Here is a 22,690-nt window from a genome sequence, read left to right as displayed (position 1 = left end):
ATTAAGCAAATTTTATTATTAAATCTTCTAAAACATAGAAATTCAGTAACACAAGATAAGCATTAGATAAGAGCAACATCTGATTGCTTCTTGCTATTGTACAAGTAAGACACTGAAATAAAGACAATCATTTTGTAATTTTATTGATGGCAATTATCCATGGTTTTATTTATCACCCTTCCAGTAATAATTATCATGGCTTTAAAATTAAGCAGATGTCCTTATTATCCAAAGTCACCCTAAGTCCATTTAAACAAGAAATAGAAAAATATATACTTAACACTTTTTACAATACTGGTTTTGGTCCAAACAAAAGTGGATCAGAAATGCCAATATACCTTTAGTCAAAGGATCCCCAATTTGCATTTAAGGTCATTTTTAAATGGATTTGGGTAACTTTGAATTAAGGGCTTTACATAAATTCTAAAAGACAAAAAAAGAAACAAAAAAATGCTGAATGAAAAATAAGCTGGTTTAACACACAAACCTCACAGATTAAAAAACAAAAACAAAAAAAAGTTACTATTTACAATTTTTTAATAATATTCAAAAGACAGGAGACAAATAGCAACATGAGGTGTAAAGAGTTGAGATCGAGAAAATGGGAGAGTAATAGAAGGAGGAAAAAATAAAAATAAAAGGGCACTCGAGGAGGAGGAGGAGGAGGAGTTCGAACATATTTGGAAGTGCAGATTTACAGAGGATCTGAGAAGAGCAGCGGGGCTACGTTTTTCATCAACCAAACAACAGCATGTGGGTGTAACCCACACCACCACCCAGCCCTTTCCTTAAACACATTCATTTGCCTCCATTTTCCAACCAGAACAATTCAGCATGTACAAAAATCACACGTACGTACACACAAATCTGCGCACAAAGAAAAAAATGCTTCATTCAGTACATAGAAACACTCCCCTCACTGTACATACAGCAACTAGTCCTTGTTTTTGCCACGTGCAGTTACCTGCAGATCACCCAAGCAAAACCTATTTGTCACTGCTCTAAATTTGTTTTTGCACGGTGTTCTTTCCTTACAAAAAGTCATGCGCAAATTCTGCCAACATTGAAAATGCTGAAAATAGATAGACCTTTCCTGCACAAGGGAAGGTTTTTCGCTTGATTGTATTCATTTATTTTGCATTTTTGAGTCGCTGTGAGTTTCAGTCCCGGGGTCAGGGCGCCACAGTCTACCAGTGACCCTTCACTGCAAAACAAATCTCCTGGCAAACAGGAGCCATGAGTGTACCAAGCTCAATATACTAAGTACTTCAATGTTTGTTCACTGGTGAAGCAGCCTGTATCGTTTCCAGCTTTACTTCCTGCGCCGAACAGCGGTTTTGATCTTGCGGCCGGCGATGCCGTGCTGTCCTGTCGGTGTTACGTTGGAACTCTTTGCTGCCCTGAAAAGAGAAGGAAAAAAAGTGCAGTCAGATTGTGTAACATCTGTACATTCACTGAGTTGTACATTTTTGCAAATGATCCAATCAGCCAAACAAGTAACGGAACAATGCATAAAATTACAAAGCAGAATAAGGCCTTCAGCAGACACCCTTATCCAAAATCACTTACAATTCTCATTTATACAACTAAATCACATTGGTACTAAAAAACATAAATCATCCTGTGTGTGTGAAGCATCTGCATGCTGAAACACTGCCATAAGCACTCAGCAATAACTGTCTTGGTCAGGGTTTTTTTGCATTTGTTATCCAAGTCACAGAGATCACTTTATCTTCATTCTGATGTGAATACTTTCTTTTGAACCATATCTGCATGACTGGCCGATTAAATAACTGCAGACATGTGCTGGTGTACCTATTAAATTGGACAGTAAATGTAGGTCTATTTCATAAACCAAGAATAACCCCAAATCATTTAGGAATAGGTGTAGATGTACTATATTTTTTCTATAGCCTAAAACACAGTTTGCCTTTAGAAAACATCAGTTTCATTAATTCTGAAAAATGCCAGCTAATTAATTCCCATTAGGGCAACAAAATCTAGTTCACTATTACTATTACTTTCTTTCGGCTTCTCCCGTTAGGGGTCGCCACAGCGGATCCTCCGCACGTTTGATTTGGCACATGTTTTTACGCTGGATGCCCTTCCTAACGCAACCCTCCCTAATTTATCCGGGCTTGGGACCGGCACTGAGAGTGGCTGGGGATGGTTCCCTGACCGGGGATCGAACCCGGGTCGCAGCGGTGAGAGCGCTGCATCTTAACCACTAGACCACCAGGAACCAAAATCTAGTTCACTATAAAAATTTACTATAAGTTCATTAAAAAAAAATTTTACGCATTGAGTTATGTTTGGTAAATGTTCTTTTTTTTTTATTAACTTTTCTTTTAATATTTTTATAAAATCTAGTTCACTATAAAAATATTAAAAGAAAAGTTAAAAAAAAAAATAAATAAAAAGAACATTTACCAAACATAACTCAATGCGTAAAATTTTTTTTAATGAACCTTGTAGCTTGAGGAAAGAACAGTATGAATTTACATAAATGGAATCATAGAGGTGTGTAACAAGACAAGATAGTTTGTTCCTACCCGATATTGAAAGCTGGGGTCTGTGAGAAGTTAAAGCCTCCTCCTGGCGCTGTTGGCTGAGCAGACATGGCCGGTGATGCTGCAGGACTTGGTGTAGCTCCTGCTCCTGCTCCAAAGGTAAATATACTGCTGTTGTTGCTAGACGGCCCAAATGCAGTGGCTCCTCCAAACTGAAAGCCTCCTGAAAACAAGGAAAAGGTGATATAAATGTAGTCAACCACACAGTTTGACAAATGTTATTTTTAATATACATTGTTATTGTTGTGTTTTATATATATATATATATATATATAAATAAAAACCACAACAATATATTTGTAATTGTAAATGCTGTTTCTCACCTTGGCCAGAAGGGGCAGATGATCCAAAAGCAGGTGTCGAGTTGGGCTGCTGGCCAAACACAGGTGGAGCACTAGGCTTCGATCCAAAGGCAGGAGCTGCTGTGGCTGTGGCTGTGAAAGAGGATGCAGCTGATCCAAATGCTGGAACAGTGGACTGTGAAGCACCAAATGCCATTGTTTGTCCAGAGCCAAAGCCAGATGTGGACGTGGGGGCTGTAAACCCAAATAGAGTTGGATTTGCTGAGGGAGCAGGGGCTGAAAAGCAAGGGCACAAAGTGTATTGCTATTAACATGGAGGAGCATCAAATAAAAATACTCAGTTACAAACATAACAATAGAGACACCAAAATAAATACACAAAAGTGCCTGAAAGAGAAAACTTACCTGTAGATGCTGGTGTAGAGGCTGAACCACCGAAAGCAAAGGCTGGCGCATTTGAATTGTTCACAGAACCAAAGACGAATGTCGGTGCTGAATTAGGAGCAGCAGAGGGTTCTGCTGAAGCTGGCTGGGCTTCTTGTTGTTGCCCAAACATGAAGGTTTTAGAAGCAGCATCTGAAGAGGAGCCCTGGCCAAAAACAAAGGTGCTGTTTGGAGTAGGGGTGGGGGCAAGGCTCAAACTGCTGGGAGGCCCAAAGAGATTGGAGGAGGCAGAGGTTGTGGATGAACTGCCCATGAAGGAAAACACAGGCTTCGGTGGTGCATTGTCTAAAGAAAAGAAGGAAAGAAATTATTACACTTGTGGTTTATATTTACACACAACTAAGCATCTGGCACTAATATAAGCCATCATTCACCTGTTGCATTCTGACCGAAGCTAAATGCTGGCTTTGGGGATTCTGTGGGTTCAGCCGGTTTTCCAAATGCAAATGTAGGTTTGGGGAGATCCTTCTGAGGTTCTGGCTTGCTGAAACTGAAGCCCACAGTGGGTGCAGGTTTTTCAGCCTCCTTGGTTGCACCGAACAGAAATCCAGTAGAAGGTGCTGGGGTATCCTTTTTCTCTTCTGTTTTACCAAACATGAAAGCAGTAGAAGTTGTCGTCTTTGGGACTGCCTCGACAAACAATTCGGCTGTGGTAGGCTCAGTCAACGACGGCTTACCAAAAACAGGGGCTGTGTTGGCAGTGGCTGAAACAGCTTGTGTGGAAACAGGAGGATCTTCCTTTTCATCTTTGGCTTTAGGTGTTGTCTGAATGAATGATGGATTAGACCCTTTATTTACTTCAGGTTTTGAGAGTCCAAATGCAAAGCCCCCGGATGTTGTTGTAGTAACTGTGTTAATAGAGTTGGAGCCGAAGCTGATTGTACTGCTCCCTCCAAATTTAAATCCAGCACCAGAATTTTCAGATTCACTTTTTTTCTCTTCACTTGTTGATTCAGGTGCAAATTTAAAGCCATCAGAGGAATCACCAAATTTGAAAGACCCAGTTGAACTTGAAGTGGTTGAGGTTTGCTGTGTGGACACACCCTGTTTGAATGCTCCCAAAATACTATCTGAGGATGAGTCTCCAAATTTGAACCCTGCAGAAGGCTCAGAGGAGTCTGATGAAGCATTGCCAAATTTAAAGGACACGGTGGGGGCGGAGTCTGAAAAAGTGCCACCAAATTTCACTTCACCAGAGGCCGAGTTTGAAGAATTTGAAGTACCAAATTTGAAAGCAACCGAGTTGCTGGATGATGGAGTGCCAAAACCTGAAAACACAAGTTGGGAAGATCTTGTAAATAATCTTGGCACATTATACGCATCACAAACAGTAAAAAATAAATAAATGAAAAAATAAAATAATTTTTAGATATTCATTTTACATTTTAAGGTTACTTCAATTACAAGCACAGAGGGAACACTTCATAAGTTTAAATTGAGAGACAATTAAAGTAATGCTTAAGAGCAACACATTTGCTCTTAAGCATTCTTATTATTCTAGGTATAAAAAGGCTGATTTCTTGATTCATTTGAAATTCAAAATCAGATTTGACACAACAGCTACACCATTTCTTCCCATTATAAAATTCTACATAAATCTGTATGAAGATTTTTGCATTTCATTTAAAACAAGTATGCCAAATTATCCTATTTTATTTTTATTTTTAAAACAGGCTTTCCACACCAGAACAAGACTCGTTCACTTTAGCTATATTTTATAAGCTTTCAGATAAATACTGCAACATCCCTGAACGTGGGGGGGGGGGGGGGGGGGTGTCAACAGTAACAAAAAGGCATTATAAAAATCCTCACTACCTTTGGTTTCCACATTAGCACCTGGTTTGTTTGTTTGGCAGGCCACACACTGCTGGTCCTTAGCCTTGTTCTGAACACAGCAGACATCACACTCCCAACTGCCCTCAGGTTTCTTGAACTTGTCTCCAAAACCCAATGGTGGTGCTGTACTTGCTGGTGTGGATGCAGGAGGCAGGGAGGAAGGTGCTTGGGATGACTGTGCAGTTGCTCCTCCTGTTTTATTTCAATACAGAACAGTAAGATAAACAGGAACAGACTGTTACACAGAAATCTTAAACAGTTCTATAGATCACCACATCTCCTGAATAAACAGTGGCTCTTATGCTAGTTAAGTGATCATTGGTTATAAGAAATGGATGTAACTGCACAATGGAATAAATGTTCTTCAGGATACTAGTCTCACATTTGGATATGCTAAAAGACAATTCGATATTTAATGCGCCAAAGCTACAGGCAGCAAATGCAAAAAAAAGCATTAATCCTATATTTGAAAAAAAATTTTAAACCCTGTACAAACACACCTGGTTTAGCGCTCAGACACGCTACACATTTAACATCCTGTGCTTTGTTTTGAACCATGCATACGTCACAATCCCACGCCCCCTCTGGCTTCTTAAACTTGTCAGCAAACGTAAGCAGTCCAGATGTGGTGTTGAAAGTGGTGGCCGGGATAGAAGAAGCAAGGGGGTTTGAGGAGACCTCCGAGACAGAAGGTCGACTCAGGGCAGGTTTTACTCCGGTCCCTGGCTTGGCTGTGTCACAAGCTACACATTTAACCACCTCAGGCTTGTTCTGCACCAGACAGGTGTCACATTCCCAGCTTCCAGCTGGAGGGGCGAATAAAGAACTAAGACTAGCAGCAGATGCTTTTGCAGGTTTACTGTCTGATTTGGAGGAAGAGTCTGTGCTGGGCTGTGGTGCCTGGCAGGCCACACACTTTTTGTCAGAGGGTTTGTTCTGCAGCAGGCAGGTGTCACAGTTCCAAGATCCTGCTGCAGGTTTAAACTTCTCCCCAAACCCAGAGAGAGAAGTCAAGGGTGCATGTGAAGTTGTGCTGTGTCTCGGCTTTGCAGGTTCGGTTTCAGAGGTGTTCTGGACTGAAGAAGCAAATCCTGGGGAGAGAAAAATAAAAATTGTGTCTAGCGATATTTAGAAAAAATATCAGTAGCAGATTACATGAAAAAGCATGCTGCTATTTAATGGGTTAATATTGGTGCTTTATAAAAAGGTCCACAAATACACACTAGCAAACGAGTCACTCGTGTGGCGTGACTTGTGGGAGTTGTGTTAAATGTATTTATGTTTGCTTTACATGTCGCGTTCTAGGTTTAGTAACTGCTTCGTTAGCAGATTAGCAAAACAAATCGCAAATGCAGGAAATAAAGTTATATGAGGTTTGTTGCTCTACCGTGCCATACCTAATTTACGTCACTCACTGGTATAAATATAGAAAAAGGCTTGCAAAGAGCTACTATTGTAGCACAGATGTGAACTGCTAATATACTTCTCCATAAAATAAAAAAAGAAATTGAGAATTAATGATGATGTTCTCACTTACAGACCAACATTCCAAAAACTACTATTTAAAATACAAAAGAGAAGGTCTTACCAGGTCCTTTAAGGATATCCAGAACACTACCCTGTTTTAGGGACTTGGCAGGTTTGAAAGGCCCTTCAAACTCCTCACTACTTTCACTGGCTGTTTTTACTGTGAAATACAAATGGGGTTAGTAATACATGATACATCATTGTGCTTTTTAATACATACAATAACACAAAATACAATATTGACCACTCACATGTAGCTTTTGCTGGAGCGAGTTTCCCATTTGACATTGAGGTTGGGGTTTTCATGGTAGGTGCACTGAAGGTGAAGCCCGACTGCAGAACAAGACAATGAAAGTGTTTGTTTCTCAATCATTTTTACAAGGAACATACAATTGTGGGGTGTTGGGGGAGGGGGGGGGGGGTAAAAACGTACCGATGGAGAAAAGGTCATTGGACTGGCAGCTGTTGCCTTGACAATGGGTGAAGAAAAGGTGAAAGAGACAGACCCAGGTGTAGACACGACATTCATCTCCTGCATGGGGAAAAAAGTTTTATAGAACACAAAAGTCATTCTATCAGCCTGGTTTTAATATCTCTTGGCTTAAACAGCAGCTGTGATTACAGGATCAGTCGTACCTTGCTGACTGCTACTTGCTCAGAGACCTGAGGCATTGGCTTGCTGTTGATGGTGAGTGTCGATGCAGGGGGTGGGGAGGAAAAACTAAAGGTGGGCAGATTGAAGTTACTGATTGGCAGAGAAACGGCAGGCAGATTCGGTGATTCAACAACCTGGTGAGGGGGGATTCAAAATAAAAATAAATAAATAAAATGCAATTAAACACAGTTTCAGAAGTTACCTCAAACAGCAAGTGGAATGAAGACACTAACCTCATCTTCGGGTCTTTTGACGGAGGGCCGGACACTCCTCTCTCGCTTCATCTTTCCCCCACCAGCACCCGTGACACTAGCAGCAGGTGTGCTGGACAACGGGTACAACAGATTGCTTGTGCTGGGGACATTAAAAGCAAGGAAAAAAAAGGAAATGTACAGAATGTCATACTAATAAATTATTCATTTTAATAGGATTTTTGTTTACGCTGTGACTGAGGAGTAGATGCTATGTGGATTACCCACACAACTAAATACACAAAGTGGAGGAGCTTTGTGATCAAAGAAGAACATTAATCTGTGCATTCTAATATATTTTTTAAATAAAAAAAAAAAAAAAAGCACAGGAGAAAACCAGTACTGGAAGAGATTTGTTCCACCACCTCCCCAATGTGCTTATGAAGTTACTCAAAGTTCACAATGTAGTGCTGAACTATGAGTGTGTACAATTTTTTTAATAAAAGTATACACGGTCTTTGCACTGAACATCCAAACCCCAATTTTTAACTAGATTTGTATTTATTTAGTTCTCATTTCCAGTGACAAATACATTAAAGAGTATGTGGTTACATTACGCTTGTTTTTTTTTTGCAGTACCAGCCCTTGACAACATATGGGGGAACTGGTTCCTAAGTAACATGGAACTGCCAAATTTCTAACAGGAAAGGTACACAAAAAAATAAAAAGCAAAAACTGGCCTGATGAGGGACTGTGATGAACCTATTTAACAAACAAAACACAGCAAAAAGTATAGCACAAGCCAGAGTACCTACGGAGTGCACGTGAAAAGGCTTTAGAAAAATAAAGCACTACAAATAAGAAAACAAGTGATCCCTATGAAGAGATCACTAAGGGAGTGATCGTTTATATACCAAAGAACAAACACTCCATCAAAGATGTCAAAAGTCCAAAACTTGTTTGAAAAATTTATAGACGTAAATCAACTCCGCTTAAGTCTTCAGCATTTAAAACATTAAATATTCACCTGTTATATGCTTCCATTGCACTTTTAAACATGTGAGTAAAAGTTTAGATGCTTTATTAAGCATTTTATCTTTGCATAATCTGCTTCCTTTGAGAACTTTTTCCATTTAGTTGAGTGGTGCCCTTTATTAAAAATTGGTCTGAAAAGACACTTTGACCCAACTGGTTGTTCTTGTTCTTTGTGATGGTTTTGTTGCAAAGCTCTATTTAGGGAACCTAATCTGGTTACTCTGCTCTTGCAACAACTGACTAACCAAAAAAAAAAAAAGGGGGGAAAAAAAAGGATCTGGATACTTTAGCCAGAACGTGCACACTGTTCACCACAAGCATCAAATATTAACAATAAAACAAGTCTCACCTTGCTGAAGCAGCTGGTTTGATACCTGGGATCTGAGGGGACCGTCTTGCAGGCTAAAGAAAACAAGAAAGAATCACATTTTTTTTCAAGTTTAAGGTTGCCTGGTCTTAAACGTGGCTCATGGGTTCTTGAAATTATGGTAAAAATATTAAACACAGCTCTTAGAACTGTTTTATTGTTTTAGTGCAGTAGCTCAAAAAAAAAAAAAAAAAAAAAAAAAAAAAAAAAAAAAAGAGTACATGTGCCATACAATTATTTTTGTAAAATAATGGGGGAGGTCAGATACATGTTATTAAATTCAACTCCTTAATAAAAGTTGTAGTTTCTCAGTATATAGTAGAGGCTACAGGATTAAAGCATTCTATTTTCCAATATGTAATTGACAAGAACATTTCCCATTCAAAAAGGTAAGGACATGTGGTTCTATACAGTCATCTCACAGAGCTCCATGGCCTTAATGCTTAACACTCACCGTCTCCCTGCTGGCCTTTTCCACCACTCTGCTTACTGATCCAGGAGTAAGTGAAGGGCGGAAAGACATAGAGCGGTTTCCAGACACGGCTGCAACAGCTGGGATTACCAGCTTCTGCACTGGAGGGACAGCTGGTTCCAGCTTTCAAAAACCAAGAGCAAGCATGTATCAGAAACTAGCGCAAAAAGCCAGACAATGCTGTACATGCATGTTAGGTTAGAGCCACCTGAAATACATTACTGTGGCCATGTTGAGGACAGTGAACACATGCAGTACCTATAGAAAATCATCATACCCTGTCAAAATCCACACATTTCTCTCAAAGTAAAATGAAAGTCTTTTTGGGTGTTTGTGCACATTATAGCCCTCATCATCAAAATAAACATTCTTGGGAGGATTATATTAAAAAAAAGTGTTTAGTGAAATACCTGGTCTGGTAAAGTGATCAGCCCCCTTAGAGTATAATCATTATAAACTTGCTCAGGTGCAACCAATCAACTTCCAGATCAAACACGAGGCTAACAGAGTCACCCACCGTAGTGACTGATTACTACAAAATAAAACCAGCTGTTTCATGAAGATTCCACTGCTAGTGATGTACGCTAATGCAAAGAATTCATCATGGTTGGGCAAACAGCTTTCAAAAGGCCTTTGGGATAAATTTGTAGAAAGACACAAGTTAGGAGAAGGCTACAAAAAGATTTCAAACGCTTTAGCAATTCCTCAGAGTGCTGAATGGAAAATCGTTAAGAAGTGGAAAGTGCATAGTACCACCACCACATTGCCTAGATCAGGCCATCTGTCCAAACTGAACAACTGAGACAGAAGAACATTGATCACAGATATCAAGAGGCCAAAGACGACTTTGAAGGGTTTACAAGGCTTTATGGTCGGGACTGGCCGATCTGTGCATGTGACAACTCTTACTCAAATTTATACAAAACTGACCTGTATAGCAAGTGGCACGAAAAAAAAAAAAAAAAGCCTTTCCTAAAATCATTTTTGGACTGAACTCCAAGCGACATGTTCGGCAAAAAACACAAATAGTACACGGCTTTAAGTTGAGAGGGTATTTCTTTTCAGCAGTGACTGGGCGATTGGTCAGGATTGAAGAGAAAATAGATGCTGCCAAGTACATCTAAGTTCTAAAGGAAAAACACAAACAACAATCCTGAACCTACCACCAAACCAACAACACAATGGATTAAGGATAAAAAGGTGATCATTGAATGGTCAAGTCAGAGCCATGACTTAAATCTGATCTGTGGAGGGACTTGAAGAGAGCAGTCCATTGCTTCTCACCACAGAATTTGACTGAAGAATGGGCAAATATTTACAAATCCAGGTGGGTGAAGCTTCTGGAGACCAAAAGATAAATGGCTGAAAGGCAAGTGATGGCTTTATGAAGCATTACATTAGGGGACTGCTGACTACAAACCTGGATATTTTTATTCATTTTCAGCTGTTAGTTTGCCAATAGTTTGATAAGGGAAATAAAGATGAAATGTTTTTTTGGACTGCATTTAGATTGTACAACAAATACAAACTATTTTAAAAGGATATGATTTTCTATAGGCGCACGGTTTCTTTAATGGCCACTGCATAAGAAGGATAACTGACATTGACCATGTTTCCTTCTACCAAACTCAACAAATACAACTATAAACTTGTTTTATTTAGTAAGCTGTGTTAAAACTATGATAAAACTGCAAACATCTGTCAGAGTTTATTGGCTTTTACTCGATAGCGGGTGAATAAACTACTGTCGGGGGCCAGTACGCAGCTGTCACAGCTGTCTGTAACTAGCAGTGTGCTTTGCCCTACATTCAAGATGGGTTTGAGATACAGAAACAAATGTACAAAAAAGAAAAAAAAAACAACAACAATGAACAGTATTACAGCAACTGGCCAAAGAACGTCATATGATTTCGTTAAACAAACGCTTACCTTTTTCCTCTTAGACTGGAAACTGCTAACCTCTAGATCTGTGTGATTCATTGACTGGGGGAGAAAAAAAAAACTAAGTGAAAGAGTTAAATTAAGAATTGAGTTTTAATACAATTACATAAAAAAAATGTAACTTACTGCTGATAAGGGAGAAGAAACCGTCGACGGAATTCTTTTCGCATCCTAAAATGAAAAACAAACAGCAGAGTCCCGATTTTAATCTAAACCGCTAGTATTTCAGCACTTAGCACCGTGTCTGCTACTCATGTTGATTTCAGCATTAGGTATCTAGACAGGGTTGAACCACTCACAGCGAGAGGGCTAGACATGCGCTCTAGTGACTGCAGGATGCGTCTGGCCGTGGCGCTGGTCACTCCACAAGGCTGAGCTCCTGCCGGTTTGGCCTTGATCTGTCTCCTAACTGGAGCCTGAGGAACACACATGAATTCATACAGGATCTTTCTAATCTGGCAACGCCAAATATTTAATAAAAATAGAAAAAAAAATTGTCACAGGAGAATTGTTACAAAAATGTCTAGGAGAGCAACAGAGCGTATACACTTAACATTCAGCAAATTGCTCAATTTCGCTTAAACCAATCGAATGATCAGTATGAACTTAATCTTGCCAGTATTCGATTCTAGGCTAGCCCAGTTGAAAGATTTCGCTATACTGACCTGATACGGTGTACCCGGCCGTGAACGAGCAGTCTTGGCAGCTGCAGCGCCTCCGTACATCGTCTTTCCTGGATAGAAGGGAGAATCTCCCAGCTGACTTAAGTTCAGCACTGAACTGTTCATCGTTGCCTGTAAAAGAGCAAAGAGATATTGTGGCGGCATGCAGAAGGCTGCCAATGGAGATCATCGACTCTAAGCAGTAGCTATTAGCCTGCTGCTGCTGCTGCAAAAAAGGCACATAAAACATTAGTCCACTTACTGATGAAGTGCTGAAGACTGACAGGTTGAAGGCTGGCTTCTTGAGACTACTATGGGCCAGCTGTGATCCTGAATGTGCACGTTCCGTCTCTGGGGACCAGAGGAGCGGTGCGCTTTTTGAGGTGGGCACGTCTGCAAAAAAATTAACAAGGCTTTACGGAGAAACACCACTTAACACCAACGAAAGGTACATTATCTCCATAACCACTCAAAGCCACTTTAATAATGCATAATGTAAAGAATTCACCGTGACCCCTAAAGTGCCACCTTACCTTTATCAGATGCTCGTGATGAGAAGCCACTTGTGGTGGAGATATTGTCATCCTCATGCTGAGAGCTGGAGTCCTTGATCTCCTTCACTAGGGGAAAGCTTGAGCTTACAGCAAAAGGGCTTGCTGGAAATGGAGACGTTGATGTGGAGGGCTGTGAGAAAAGAGAGCCCCCGAGTGCAGGGGAACCGTCATGGGAAGGGAAATGTAGATGGGCACGGTTGAGTGGAGGTCTGGAGAGAACGTCCTGGAAGTTTAGCGACGCTCTGCTTGTAGAGGGTTCTGGGTGAGGCGGAAAGCAGAAACTAATCAATTAAAAAGGCAAAAATGCTGAAATCTGACACTGGAAGAACATGAGAACCTTCTTAACATACCTGCATTACTGGTGCTGGGTTCTGGGGAGTTGTGTTCAGTGGGGAGAGGAGCAGCATCCTGATTGCCATTGGGAGGCGTCTGTATGTTATTCTGCTCCACCTGCACATGGGTCTCTCCTCCTTCATCCACCTCACCATTTTTGAAGTACTTCTGTAGCCATGAGGGGACTATACTCTTCACGGTGTCTGTTACTCGGCTGATCAAACCAGGTTGCTGTGGCAGGGAAAAAAAAAAAAAAACAGGTGCAGGGACTAGCATCAGTTACCACAGCAATAGGCTCCAACAATTACTTATAGTCTTGGGATTAAAAGATGTTTGTGATGCTGCAACGTGTTTCTCGACTCCCATATAATATTCACCAGTGGAAAAAAATCTGAGTGGTAATAATTCAATGGATCTAATTCTTTTATTAATTTAAGCTTCTGATCTTTATTTTTTACTGAAGAAACCACAAATAATCCATTATTAAGAAACAGCTTGTAGATAGCTGTGAGGCAGGTTGTCCATGCTCTCAATATTTTAGCTGCAATACTTAAGGTTTATGTTTTAAATAAAATTGTGAGACTGATGAAAAAGAAAAACTGATCTGTATATAAAATTATAGAATGAACAGTGTATTAAAAAAATAAATAGCTTAAAGCCCAAACATCAAAGCAAATTAATATGCTATTAACTGGCATACAGATTTTTAAAAAGCCTGTCAAATTCTACAATTCCTTTCCACCAGGAACAGATTTAAAAGGTTAAACGGCACCAATGGCACACAATAAAAGAAAACAAACAAACAAACAAAAAAAAACACACTGCACAAGAAGGGATTTCCCGAGAAGCGGGAGTTCAGGCGAGCGTGTGGTTATCTATCAGGTAGCAACATGTCTTGGCAAAAACCAAGTGATGTCAGCTCACGAGATAACGGCTCCCACTGCGTACTAAGCATTTAACACAGCGCCGCGTATACAAGATGGTTGCGTGGTTGTCGGTACATGAGCGAACAGCAGGTCTTTAGTGAAAGGGGCCACTGAACAGAAGCACTGTGAGAGATTTGTAGGCCTTTGTTTGGTTTCCAAAAACCAGGATGCACTAGTACTACAGTTTCCTGTTGACCTTGCTGTGCCTCTCAGGCTGTCTGTTTGGAGTTCTTTTTCTTATTAAACCATCTGCTGATTATCACAATAAGACTGTTTAATAACGAGCATTTACCTGCTTGAATAAAGTGAACAAAAATGTGCTTAGATATTTTAATTTGGCATTTCTATTACATTTCACATGTACTGTATACACTACACTAATCACACAAAACGATTGAGATGGTGATGGAAGCGTCCTGCAGAGGGTCCTGACCTCAACCCTGCTGAACACTTATGGAATGAACTGGAACACTGAACCTTCATTACCTGACCTCACTAGCACCCCCTACAGCTGAATAACAAATCCTGCAGCCAGGCTCTAAAATCTAATGGAGAGCCTTCCCAAAAAAGTGGGGGTTATTTTAACAGCACACCACCACCAACTTTGAAAAGCATACAGTATCATTGTGTTGGTCGTGCGTTCACATACATTTGGCCATTTTATCATAATGAACAGCCCAAACACCTCAACACTGAAGATATAAATAGAGCACTCGATTTGCTAATGAAAGAAAGAAGACTAGTATGTAGCTCATGTGCAGTTACTTTGAGTACTTGATTAGTGACACAACTCACTACCCCTCAAATACTTCAACACTGTTCAAACAGGAATTTCGCAGAGCTGTAAGCTGGTGTTGGCTTTGTTCCTGCCGCACCAGGTTCACATTCTGCTGCGTGTTATATTCTCACGGCTGAGCGTGGAGCTACGCGGTGGGTAAATATATAATAAATATCTTTAAATAAATCATGACAGACTGAACCTGGATAACTGCAGATTATACACAAAGCTCTTATGCCACAGGCAAGGAATAAATGGGTAGAGTATAGTACCATTAAGCACACATATAAGCTGGTTGGAAGAAATAAAACTGTATAAAAATAAATAAATAAATAATTAAAAAAAAAAGACCATACTTGAACCCCAGCTAAGTGTTGCAACATAATTCACTTCCTGAAAACATTACTTCTGTGTGGATAAAAATAAAACCATTATCCCACCCATAGTGCAAGTGGACACTGCAATGTCTCACCCAGTCCCATGTTTTGGCTGCACAGAATCCTAACTCACCACATGAAAAAAGTGGCAGCTATTGCAATAAAAGGAAACGATAACATGATCATGCATCATGAAGTGTTCTGTCTGGACACTGGATGTAAAAGATACAATTTAAAGCTGGTTAACATTTTTATTAATACTTATTTTACTGATTCCACAAAACATGTACATGCTGCTGTTTCCAAGCAGTCATAGTAATTATTGAACCAAACAAATCTGTTCAGCAGTCAGACAGGTCATGAACTGGCTAATGCATGTCCCCAAAGTACAGGAACACCAGACAGATTTGACACTGCGTGGAAATCTGGGTTTTGCCTTTTGTAATGACTGAAGCCAAGATTTCATTTAGGTGCAGAAAAGCCTTGAGTTGTTAATAATTAGATAAAAATTAAAAGGACACATCAGCACCCAGGCTTGTGAGATATCGCACAGGATATCCCCTGTAAAGTTTGCCCCAATCAGCTTATTCCCAGACCTGCCTAACTTCATACCGAGCAAATTTTGCAGTGTAATGAGTTGTGAAGTAATGAAAGTGATTTCCAATAAAAACATATGAGCCGATGCACATTGGAATGAATAAATCTCCGATACACCAGAGCTTTTAGTTCTCAGTCAGAGAAACAAAGATTTATTAATAAATTAATAATAAAAAAATAACTTTCAACCCACTTCCATTTTTGGTCAGAAAAAAAGATAAAAACTGTTCCTAACATTTGATAAATGCTCACAGAAAACATGATTGGGACAAAAAATAATAATTCTCCCTGAGTGTGCATGTGTGTTTTACAGAATGTGAACAATTGTCATTTTTTATTTCTTTTAAATGGTAAAAACACAAGTAGGCAAATGCCTCACACACACACACACACACACACACACACACACACACACACACACACACACACACACACACACACACACACACACACACACAGTGCAGGCTATAGCTGAACATTCTGCATACTGCACAAGCGTGAAGTGTGGCATGTTTAAACCTACATACCAAATGTAAAGATCAATAAAGAGTACTTTCATTTTTTCTCCTCTGACTGTTAGCCCCACATGTCCTCTAGGCAATCAAAAAAAGAAAACGAGTAGCCTGGAGATTAAATCTGCATGTTCTGGACTCCCAGGCTACTGATTTGTTCAGCTCTGATACATATTTGGACACAAGGTCATATACAGGCTTCAAAACTGCATGGAGTAATGAGGGAACTAAATATTGTAGGCCTAAAGACTTTTTCCCCTTAAAAGTGGAACTTCAGTAAAAGTACACTAGTTTATTACAGTTCTACGTGTGATATGTACAAGGCCAATGCAGCGCTTGAACAAAGCTACAAAAGCATGTCATTTACTATGACAAAGAAAAATGTATTCAAAAAAAGTTTCTTAAAAACTTGAGCAAATCAAATGCAATAGCAATATTTTTCATCGTTTACTAAAATATTGTAAAAGATTAGTCTTAATCGATAATGAAATTCGCCGTCAACGAATGCCGTTATTGATTAGTTGGCCTGAGCAAGTTACGGGTTAGCGTGACGGTAAGATAATAGAGCGCGAAAAGGAAAACACACTGGAGTCAGGGATGAAGGTGAAACATCAGCAGGGTGAGTAAAAACAGTAGAATCCTCATCATGTAAAAATGGTGTAGTATAATGAAGTGCTCTTGTGTAAATTGTAACTTCAGGACAATCGCACTGGATCTGTTCTGTGGCGCTTCGGGTTGCGCAATCAGCTCGCTCATGACATCGTGATGATTCAATTAAAACGGTGCGAACAAACGCTAAATCTAAAAGCAGCAAATAACAGCAGCAAACAAAGACAGTTTTTAGTCACTGTTGTGGTTTTCAGTGAATGTTTATGCATTTGTACACCAATGTATATTTTTTATACTTTCCTTTTTAAGCCTGTAAGTTAGCCGCATTTCTCCATTCCATTGTCTTTTTATAGCGTCTGTATGCTAAAACAGCTTACTCTGTTTTCAAACATGATTTACTGCGGCTTTACTACGTTCAAAAGCTCGTTTTTAATGTTCGAATACTTTATTTATGCATATATAATTTCATTATTATACAAAATTAATTATAATCTAGATGCTTATATCTTGGCACAGTTGTCAACTTGCTATCTGCAATTACCATTAAAATCAATAAATGATTTTCACAAATGGCTTTGTATACTCAAATGCATTTTTTTTTAACAGAAAGAAACGAATGAATTTGTTTAAAGGAGAAATCCCCCGTATGCTCCTCAACAAGCAGTCAGGAAAAGCTTTAAAATTGCTAAATTAAAGATAATTAAAGTTCAACTCAATATGTGGCTTTTGCATTTTTTAAAGTACACTTTTATACATAAATACCCCAAATTATAGTTATAAGCAAAAATCAGCTTATTTAAAATTGTTAATCTATTAATGGGAAAAATATGATTTGTTAGTTGCAGCCCAAGATGAAGCAATTAGACTATTTACAAAAAATTTTTTTTTAAATAATAATAATAATAGACAAAAAATAAGTACCATAATTTCCGGACTATAAAGCGCACCCATATATAAGCCGCACCCACTGAATTTTACAAATATTTTTATTTTTAACATAAATAAGCCGCAAGTGTCTATAAGCCGCAGGTGTCTACACTAATGTACTTTACACAGGCTTTAATGAAAGACAGTGTCTGTAACACGGTGTAACGTGAAATATATTGCGCTTCCTTTAAGAGCAGAGCGGCATTCTGGGAATAGCATGCCACTGCATTTTTCCTGTATAACTGCGTGTGTTCAAGACGAGGATTATGTCTTTATTTTCTGATGCTCATTTCTAAGTTTCTTTGACTAAACCGTAACGCTGTTGCCAAAAAAAATAAAAAAGCACGAGTTTTGGAAACTTATATATGTTTATGCTTATATGATTTCTGTTGCAACTGGAGTTAGCGAGCGCTCCCTTAATCCAGACTCAACGCGCTACAACGGCTTGTATCTAAACAGTAGCCGACCAAGAAAGTCATTGTTCACTGTCTTCCTCCTTCCTTTCACAACTATTTCTCTCGGGAGTTTATCTTTTGGCATCGTTGTGCGTTTAAAAAAAAAATATTTTTTTTTCCCGATGCCGTGCAGCTCAGAACACAGGTGAGTTGCGTTTTTTCATTTCCGTTCGGAAATTTCATTGTTTTAATGTTATGGGGTTCAGTTTTTTGGCTTGAAGTTTGTGAAACCGGGAAAAACCCAGGAAAAATTCATAAATTAGCCGCTTCTTTGTTTAAGCCGCGGGGTTCAAAACGTGGGAAAAAAGTAGCGGCTTATAGTCCGAAAATACGGTATATTATGGACAGACATGTACATCTTTATATGGATTGCAGGTCATTATGAAGACAAACCAATGCACTTTGTTGCTGGCAAATGACTGTTACAGGAAAATAATCTATAAATTAAAAAAAAAGTTATTCTGTTTCCCAAACCACCATGTCTTTGATTACTTTCCTATAACAGCAATAAATATTTATATATCTATAAGTGCCATTGTATTTTCTTCAAAAGTGGCATTATTATAAACTAAATGATTAAACTTGGATAAAAATATGGTGTAAAAGACCATTTTAATTACTGTTCAGTTCGTACCCAGCGTGTATATTTCTTCATTTTGTTTTCAGAGTTGCACAACAACACAAATCTACAGCATTTTTATGAAGTACTAGTGCTGAGTAATGACACTATAATACTGATAAATATTTATATTTACAAAAACACTGCAACTGTTTCATTACTCAGTTTGCCTACAAACACGTTGTGATGCAGCTTCTATGGTACACAAAGACGCCTGATCTTTTCGGGGTGTTGCCTATGATTCTGTGTAGAATTATGTATATCTCTATGACAATAGCTCACAATCAGGTATGAAATCTAACAATGTTGCTTAAATACCAAATTTACACTGTTCTGTCACAGATCACTGAATTTAGAGGCAAAACATTTTAATTTAGGAACAAAAAATAAGATTTAGAAAAGCTAGTGTTCAAGTGAAAAAGTTAAAACTTGGAAAGTTCAAAATAAAGATAATTGCTCATTCGTTGTTACAATAATGAGTTTGAGTGATTTGAAGGATAAAAGTCTATTTAAAAAAAAAATGTGCATTAAAAGACTCCAATGTTTTTCTTACAGCGTTCTAACAACCATCAGCGCCAATAAAGAGCTTAGCGGGAGGAATAACGGTTAGCTATTTTTCAACACAAAACCCAAACAAATGTGTGTTTATGCAAATAACACGCATTTCTCACAAGCTATTTGCATTGTCACAACGTCACTTTTCATATTACTGAATTTGTCCAGTCTCAGTGTCCGTGTCCACACAGTGTCCCTAACTGAGACTCGAGCAACAAATGTCACCATTTGTTTTTTTTTTTAAATAAGGAAAAAAAGGGGAAAAAAACTGCTTTAATAACTTTCTTTCAAACTGACTGTGTTACGCTTCCAACCAATCACAGCCCACTACTGCACACAACGACCAATCATCGATCACCGTTGACTTACTGTTCACCGCTGTCCCACTCACATATCTGGTGCTATTTAAAATGAATAAAACATGCACAGATGATTAATTCGATAACATTGTGTATGCACGCAAAATCTGATCTATTCATGGTGTCATTAACGAACACGTATTCTTTGTACAGATCCTTTCTATCCTACTTTATTCAATTTGAAGTGCACCATCTTTATCCAGGATCACGTGCACTGAAATCGAAATGATCATGAACACAGCAAAAGGCAAGTTGCCGGGTGACGTCATCCGATCGACTTTTTGGGGCGCATGCTTTGGGGAACTACTTTCCCCTGAAAAAAAAATAATAAGGGGAAATGTGAGACGCCGGAGAGCACATGTAGGAGTTAAAGTAGGTTAAAGACACGGCGATATGCGCACCCATGTTGTCCTCTTTCTCCAGGGAATTACTCAAATGTCCCTTAAGCGCTATATTTCTCCCCCCACCCCAGTCATGGTTCCCAGCCCCCCTGAGTAAAAGACGCGGGAGTGTCGTCACAAAGTGCTAATTAGCAGGCTAACGCTAAAGCTAGCGCTGAGTGTCGGAGCGGGTCGGGTTGCCCATGTGTCTGGCCTGGTCGCCTTCCAAACTCAAGCAGGGAGCTCAACACGTTTAACCCGCCGCCTCGCTCCCCAACCGCGGCACCCGGACACGCGATCACAAACAAGCACCAGGGGCAGCTTATAAGCCGTTGTATTTGTTTTATATATAAATAAATAACGTGTGTGTGCGCGCGCGTGTTTAAAATAAATAAATTAAACACACGCTGACGCTGGGTGTCCGAAAGTTCAACCCGAGGGAACGTGTGATGAGTTAGCATCGTAGCATCGCAACCGAAATTCCATTATTCAAACGCGCTACAGTCACAAAGTCGCGGATAGTGTTCAAGAGGCGCCCCCAAAACAGGAGAGGTTTCCCTGGGAAGCGGCTCTTACTCCAGCTCCGAGGCGCTCAGGCCGCAAAAAGCACGAGTAGGCCGCAAACCAAGTCTCCGCCAAAACCACCCACAAAAAAACCCTTCATCAATCTAAAGTGACTCCAATTAACGACCCGAAAGCCCGAGCTCTCACTCACCTGCCTGCCCTTAGCGTACGGCTTGGAAACGATGTGATGTCGCCTTGTTCGGATTTTCCCTCCTCCTGCGGCGGCCATGGCTAAAGCACTCACACACACTCTCACTCTCTTTCTATGAGCGTTGGTTCAGTGCGCCGGGGAGCGCTCTCCTCCTGTCAACAGATCACTGCAAAAAACCTACAATAGACCGTCAGCCATTGCGCCGGCAGAGCAAAGGAAACAGAAAGTAAAGCATCATGGGAAATTGAGTTCCAGGGTGACAAAAAAAAAAACCCGACCCGGGCTTTTTTAATGTTTATTATAAAAATCAATTATTCAGAAATTACTTCTAAAAAACCTCTTTCCAATTTAAAATGTTCTAATAATAATAATAATAATGATGATGATGATGATAATAATAATGCTGATAATAATAATAATAATGCTGATAATAATAATAATAATAATAATAATGCTGATAATAATAATAATAATGCTGATAATAATAATAATAATAATAATAATAAGGCTGATAATATTAATAATAATAATCATATTTTTATAATGAAACACAAAATTTATACACATTTTATAATGTTTAAAGAGGACATACATTATTATTTAGTCTTTCTGGTTGTTTTCGTGATTATAATTTCATTTTCTTGTGTTCTCTATATAAAAGTTGTCCTCTCTAAATTTCACTTTAGCAAAAAGTGGCGTTCTGCTGAGACTGAATTATTGTTCCTTCATCATTAAAGTTCACTAATGAGGCTGAAATACAGAACTGTTGATGCAAATTGTAGTTCTTTGACACTGTAGCAGACTCTATATATATATATATATATATATATATATATATATTAATTACAGTCCAGCCTCATAGTTTTTGAGTTGCTCAGTAACTTCATGGATCTTCAGGCTGTTTATGTGGGACCACCCTCAGCTGCACAGAGTGGTCTCCAATTGAAGAGAACTCCATCCAGAAGTAGGGCGTCATAATGGATCAGGCAGAGCCGAAAAAAAAAAGAATAGGAAAGTATCAGGGACATGTTTAACGAGAGACAGAGAGAGAGAGAGAGAGAGAGAAAGAAGAGAGAGAGAGAGAGAGAGAAGAGAGAGAGAGAAGAGAGAGAGAGGAGAGAGAGAGAGGAGAGAGAGAGAGAGAGAGAGAGAGAAAGAAAGAAAGAAAGAAAGAAAGAAGAGAGAGAGAGAGAGAGAAGAGAGAGAGAGAAGAGAGAGAGAGAGAAAAGAGAGGAGAGAAAGAGAGAGAGAGAGAGAGAGAGAGAGAGAGAGAGAGAGAGAGAGAGAGAGAGAGAGAGATGAGGGATCTTGACTTCGTTCCCTCGTGATCTCAATATATAATAGCATTCTTTTCTGATCTTTACATAAAATTACCAAATACCTTAACTTTATGTGTATCAAAATAAACTACAAGATATAGCAGGCACACCATGTACAAAAATAAACTACAGCATAAGATTTCTTCACAAATCTTCCATCAATTTTCCTATTCTCTCTGTTCTTCACCATTACGCTGACTAGGGTGATTCAGTAAACAATCATTGACCTCAACAGCATTTCTCAGGCCAAAGCACACAATAAATCTGACATATGGAACCAGTTAACAGATGAAATATTCATATACATCTCCCATGTGGTCTCCCATATGCAGGTTAGTTTTAAAGTAACCAACAGTTTAATATTTAACAGTTTGCAAAGGTCTTATAATTGTATCCTAATTTAGTTACTCAGTGTTTGGTAACGAAGAGCAACTTTATATCAGCAACACAGACTCAATGACAAACAAGTCATTTATAAGAAGAGAATTGATGCCACCTGTATTCATAGTAACTCATTTAAAATTAATAAATCATTTGATTGTTAATCATAAATATAATATATTACGAATCAGGCAATGGTGTGCAAAATCATGATCCTACTAAACAGCTACTTTCATTAGGATACAATATTCAGCAATTAAATATTTATTTATCAATCATTGGACATCGATTT

General features: G+C 39.0%; 1 protein-coding gene and 2 long non-coding RNA genes across 4 annotated transcripts; 1 reads left to right on the top strand and 2 right to left on the bottom strand.

The window, feature by feature from the left end:
• Positions 1 to 118: 118 nt before the first annotated feature.
• nup153 (nucleoporin 153) lies at positions 119 to 20,882 on the bottom strand. 2 transcript variants are annotated; one of them, XM_083524020.1, is made up of 22 exons: positions 20,699 to 20,882; positions 12,907 to 13,120; positions 12,536 to 12,814; positions 12,265 to 12,395; positions 12,006 to 12,134; positions 11,640 to 11,756; positions 11,467 to 11,511; positions 11,329 to 11,382; positions 9,382 to 9,522; positions 8,910 to 8,962; positions 7,568 to 7,688; positions 7,316 to 7,468; positions 7,113 to 7,211; positions 6,931 to 7,012; positions 6,741 to 6,839; positions 5,653 to 6,243; positions 5,132 to 5,344; positions 3,691 to 4,584; positions 3,278 to 3,601; positions 2,894 to 3,148; positions 2,553 to 2,733; positions 119 to 1,400 (listed from the first exon to the last, which is right to left on the bottom strand). In XM_083524020.1, exons 1-22 carry the CDS (start codon positions 20,774 to 20,776, stop codon positions 1,313 to 1,315), a joined length of 4,341 nt encoding a protein of 1,446 aa, XP_083380146.1. In that variant the 5' UTR covers positions 20,777 to 20,882; the 3' UTR covers positions 119 to 1,312. The 2 variants fall into 2 exon arrangements, with proteins under 2 accessions (XP_083380146.1, XP_083380147.1); XM_083524021.1 differs by having other exon boundaries at positions 7,113 to 7,208; positions 20,699 to 20,877.
• LOC310716727 lies at positions 3,485 to 6,727 on the top strand. Its single transcript, XR_014530656.1, has 2 exons — positions 3,485 to 4,767; positions 5,100 to 6,727. It is a non-coding gene; the product is annotated as an uncharacterized lncRNA (long non-coding RNA).
• LOC310716729 lies at positions 14,047 to 17,567 on the bottom strand. The gene is made up of 2 exons (XR_014530658.1): positions 15,981 to 17,567; positions 14,047 to 15,941 (listed from the first exon to the last, which is right to left on the bottom strand). It is a non-coding gene; the product is annotated as an uncharacterized lncRNA (long non-coding RNA).
• Positions 20,883 to 22,690: the final 1,808 nt, after the last annotated feature.

Source organism: Silurus aristotelis (genome assembly GCF_946808225.1).
Source record: "Silurus aristotelis genome assembly, chromosome: 21".
Taxonomy (NCBI): domain Eukaryota; kingdom Metazoa; phylum Chordata; class Actinopteri; order Siluriformes; family Siluridae; genus Silurus; species Silurus aristotelis.
This window is presented reverse-complemented; position numbering and strand designations above follow the sequence as displayed.

Excerpts from the sequence above, each read along its gene's own strand:
- nup153 (XM_083524020.1), bottom strand. The coding sequence starts at position 20,776 with ATGGCCGCCGCAGGAGGAGGGAAAATCCGAACAAGGCGACATCACATC. Across the intron at positions 5,345-5,652 it reads GTGTCTGAGCGCTAAACCAG|GAGGAGCAACTGCACAGTCA; the intron begins GTGTGTTTGTAC and ends GAAATAAAACAG. Across the intron at positions 4,585-5,131 it reads TGCTAATGTGGAAACCAAAG|GTTTTGGCACTCCATCATCC; the intron begins GTAGTGAGGATT and ends TTGTGTTTTCAG.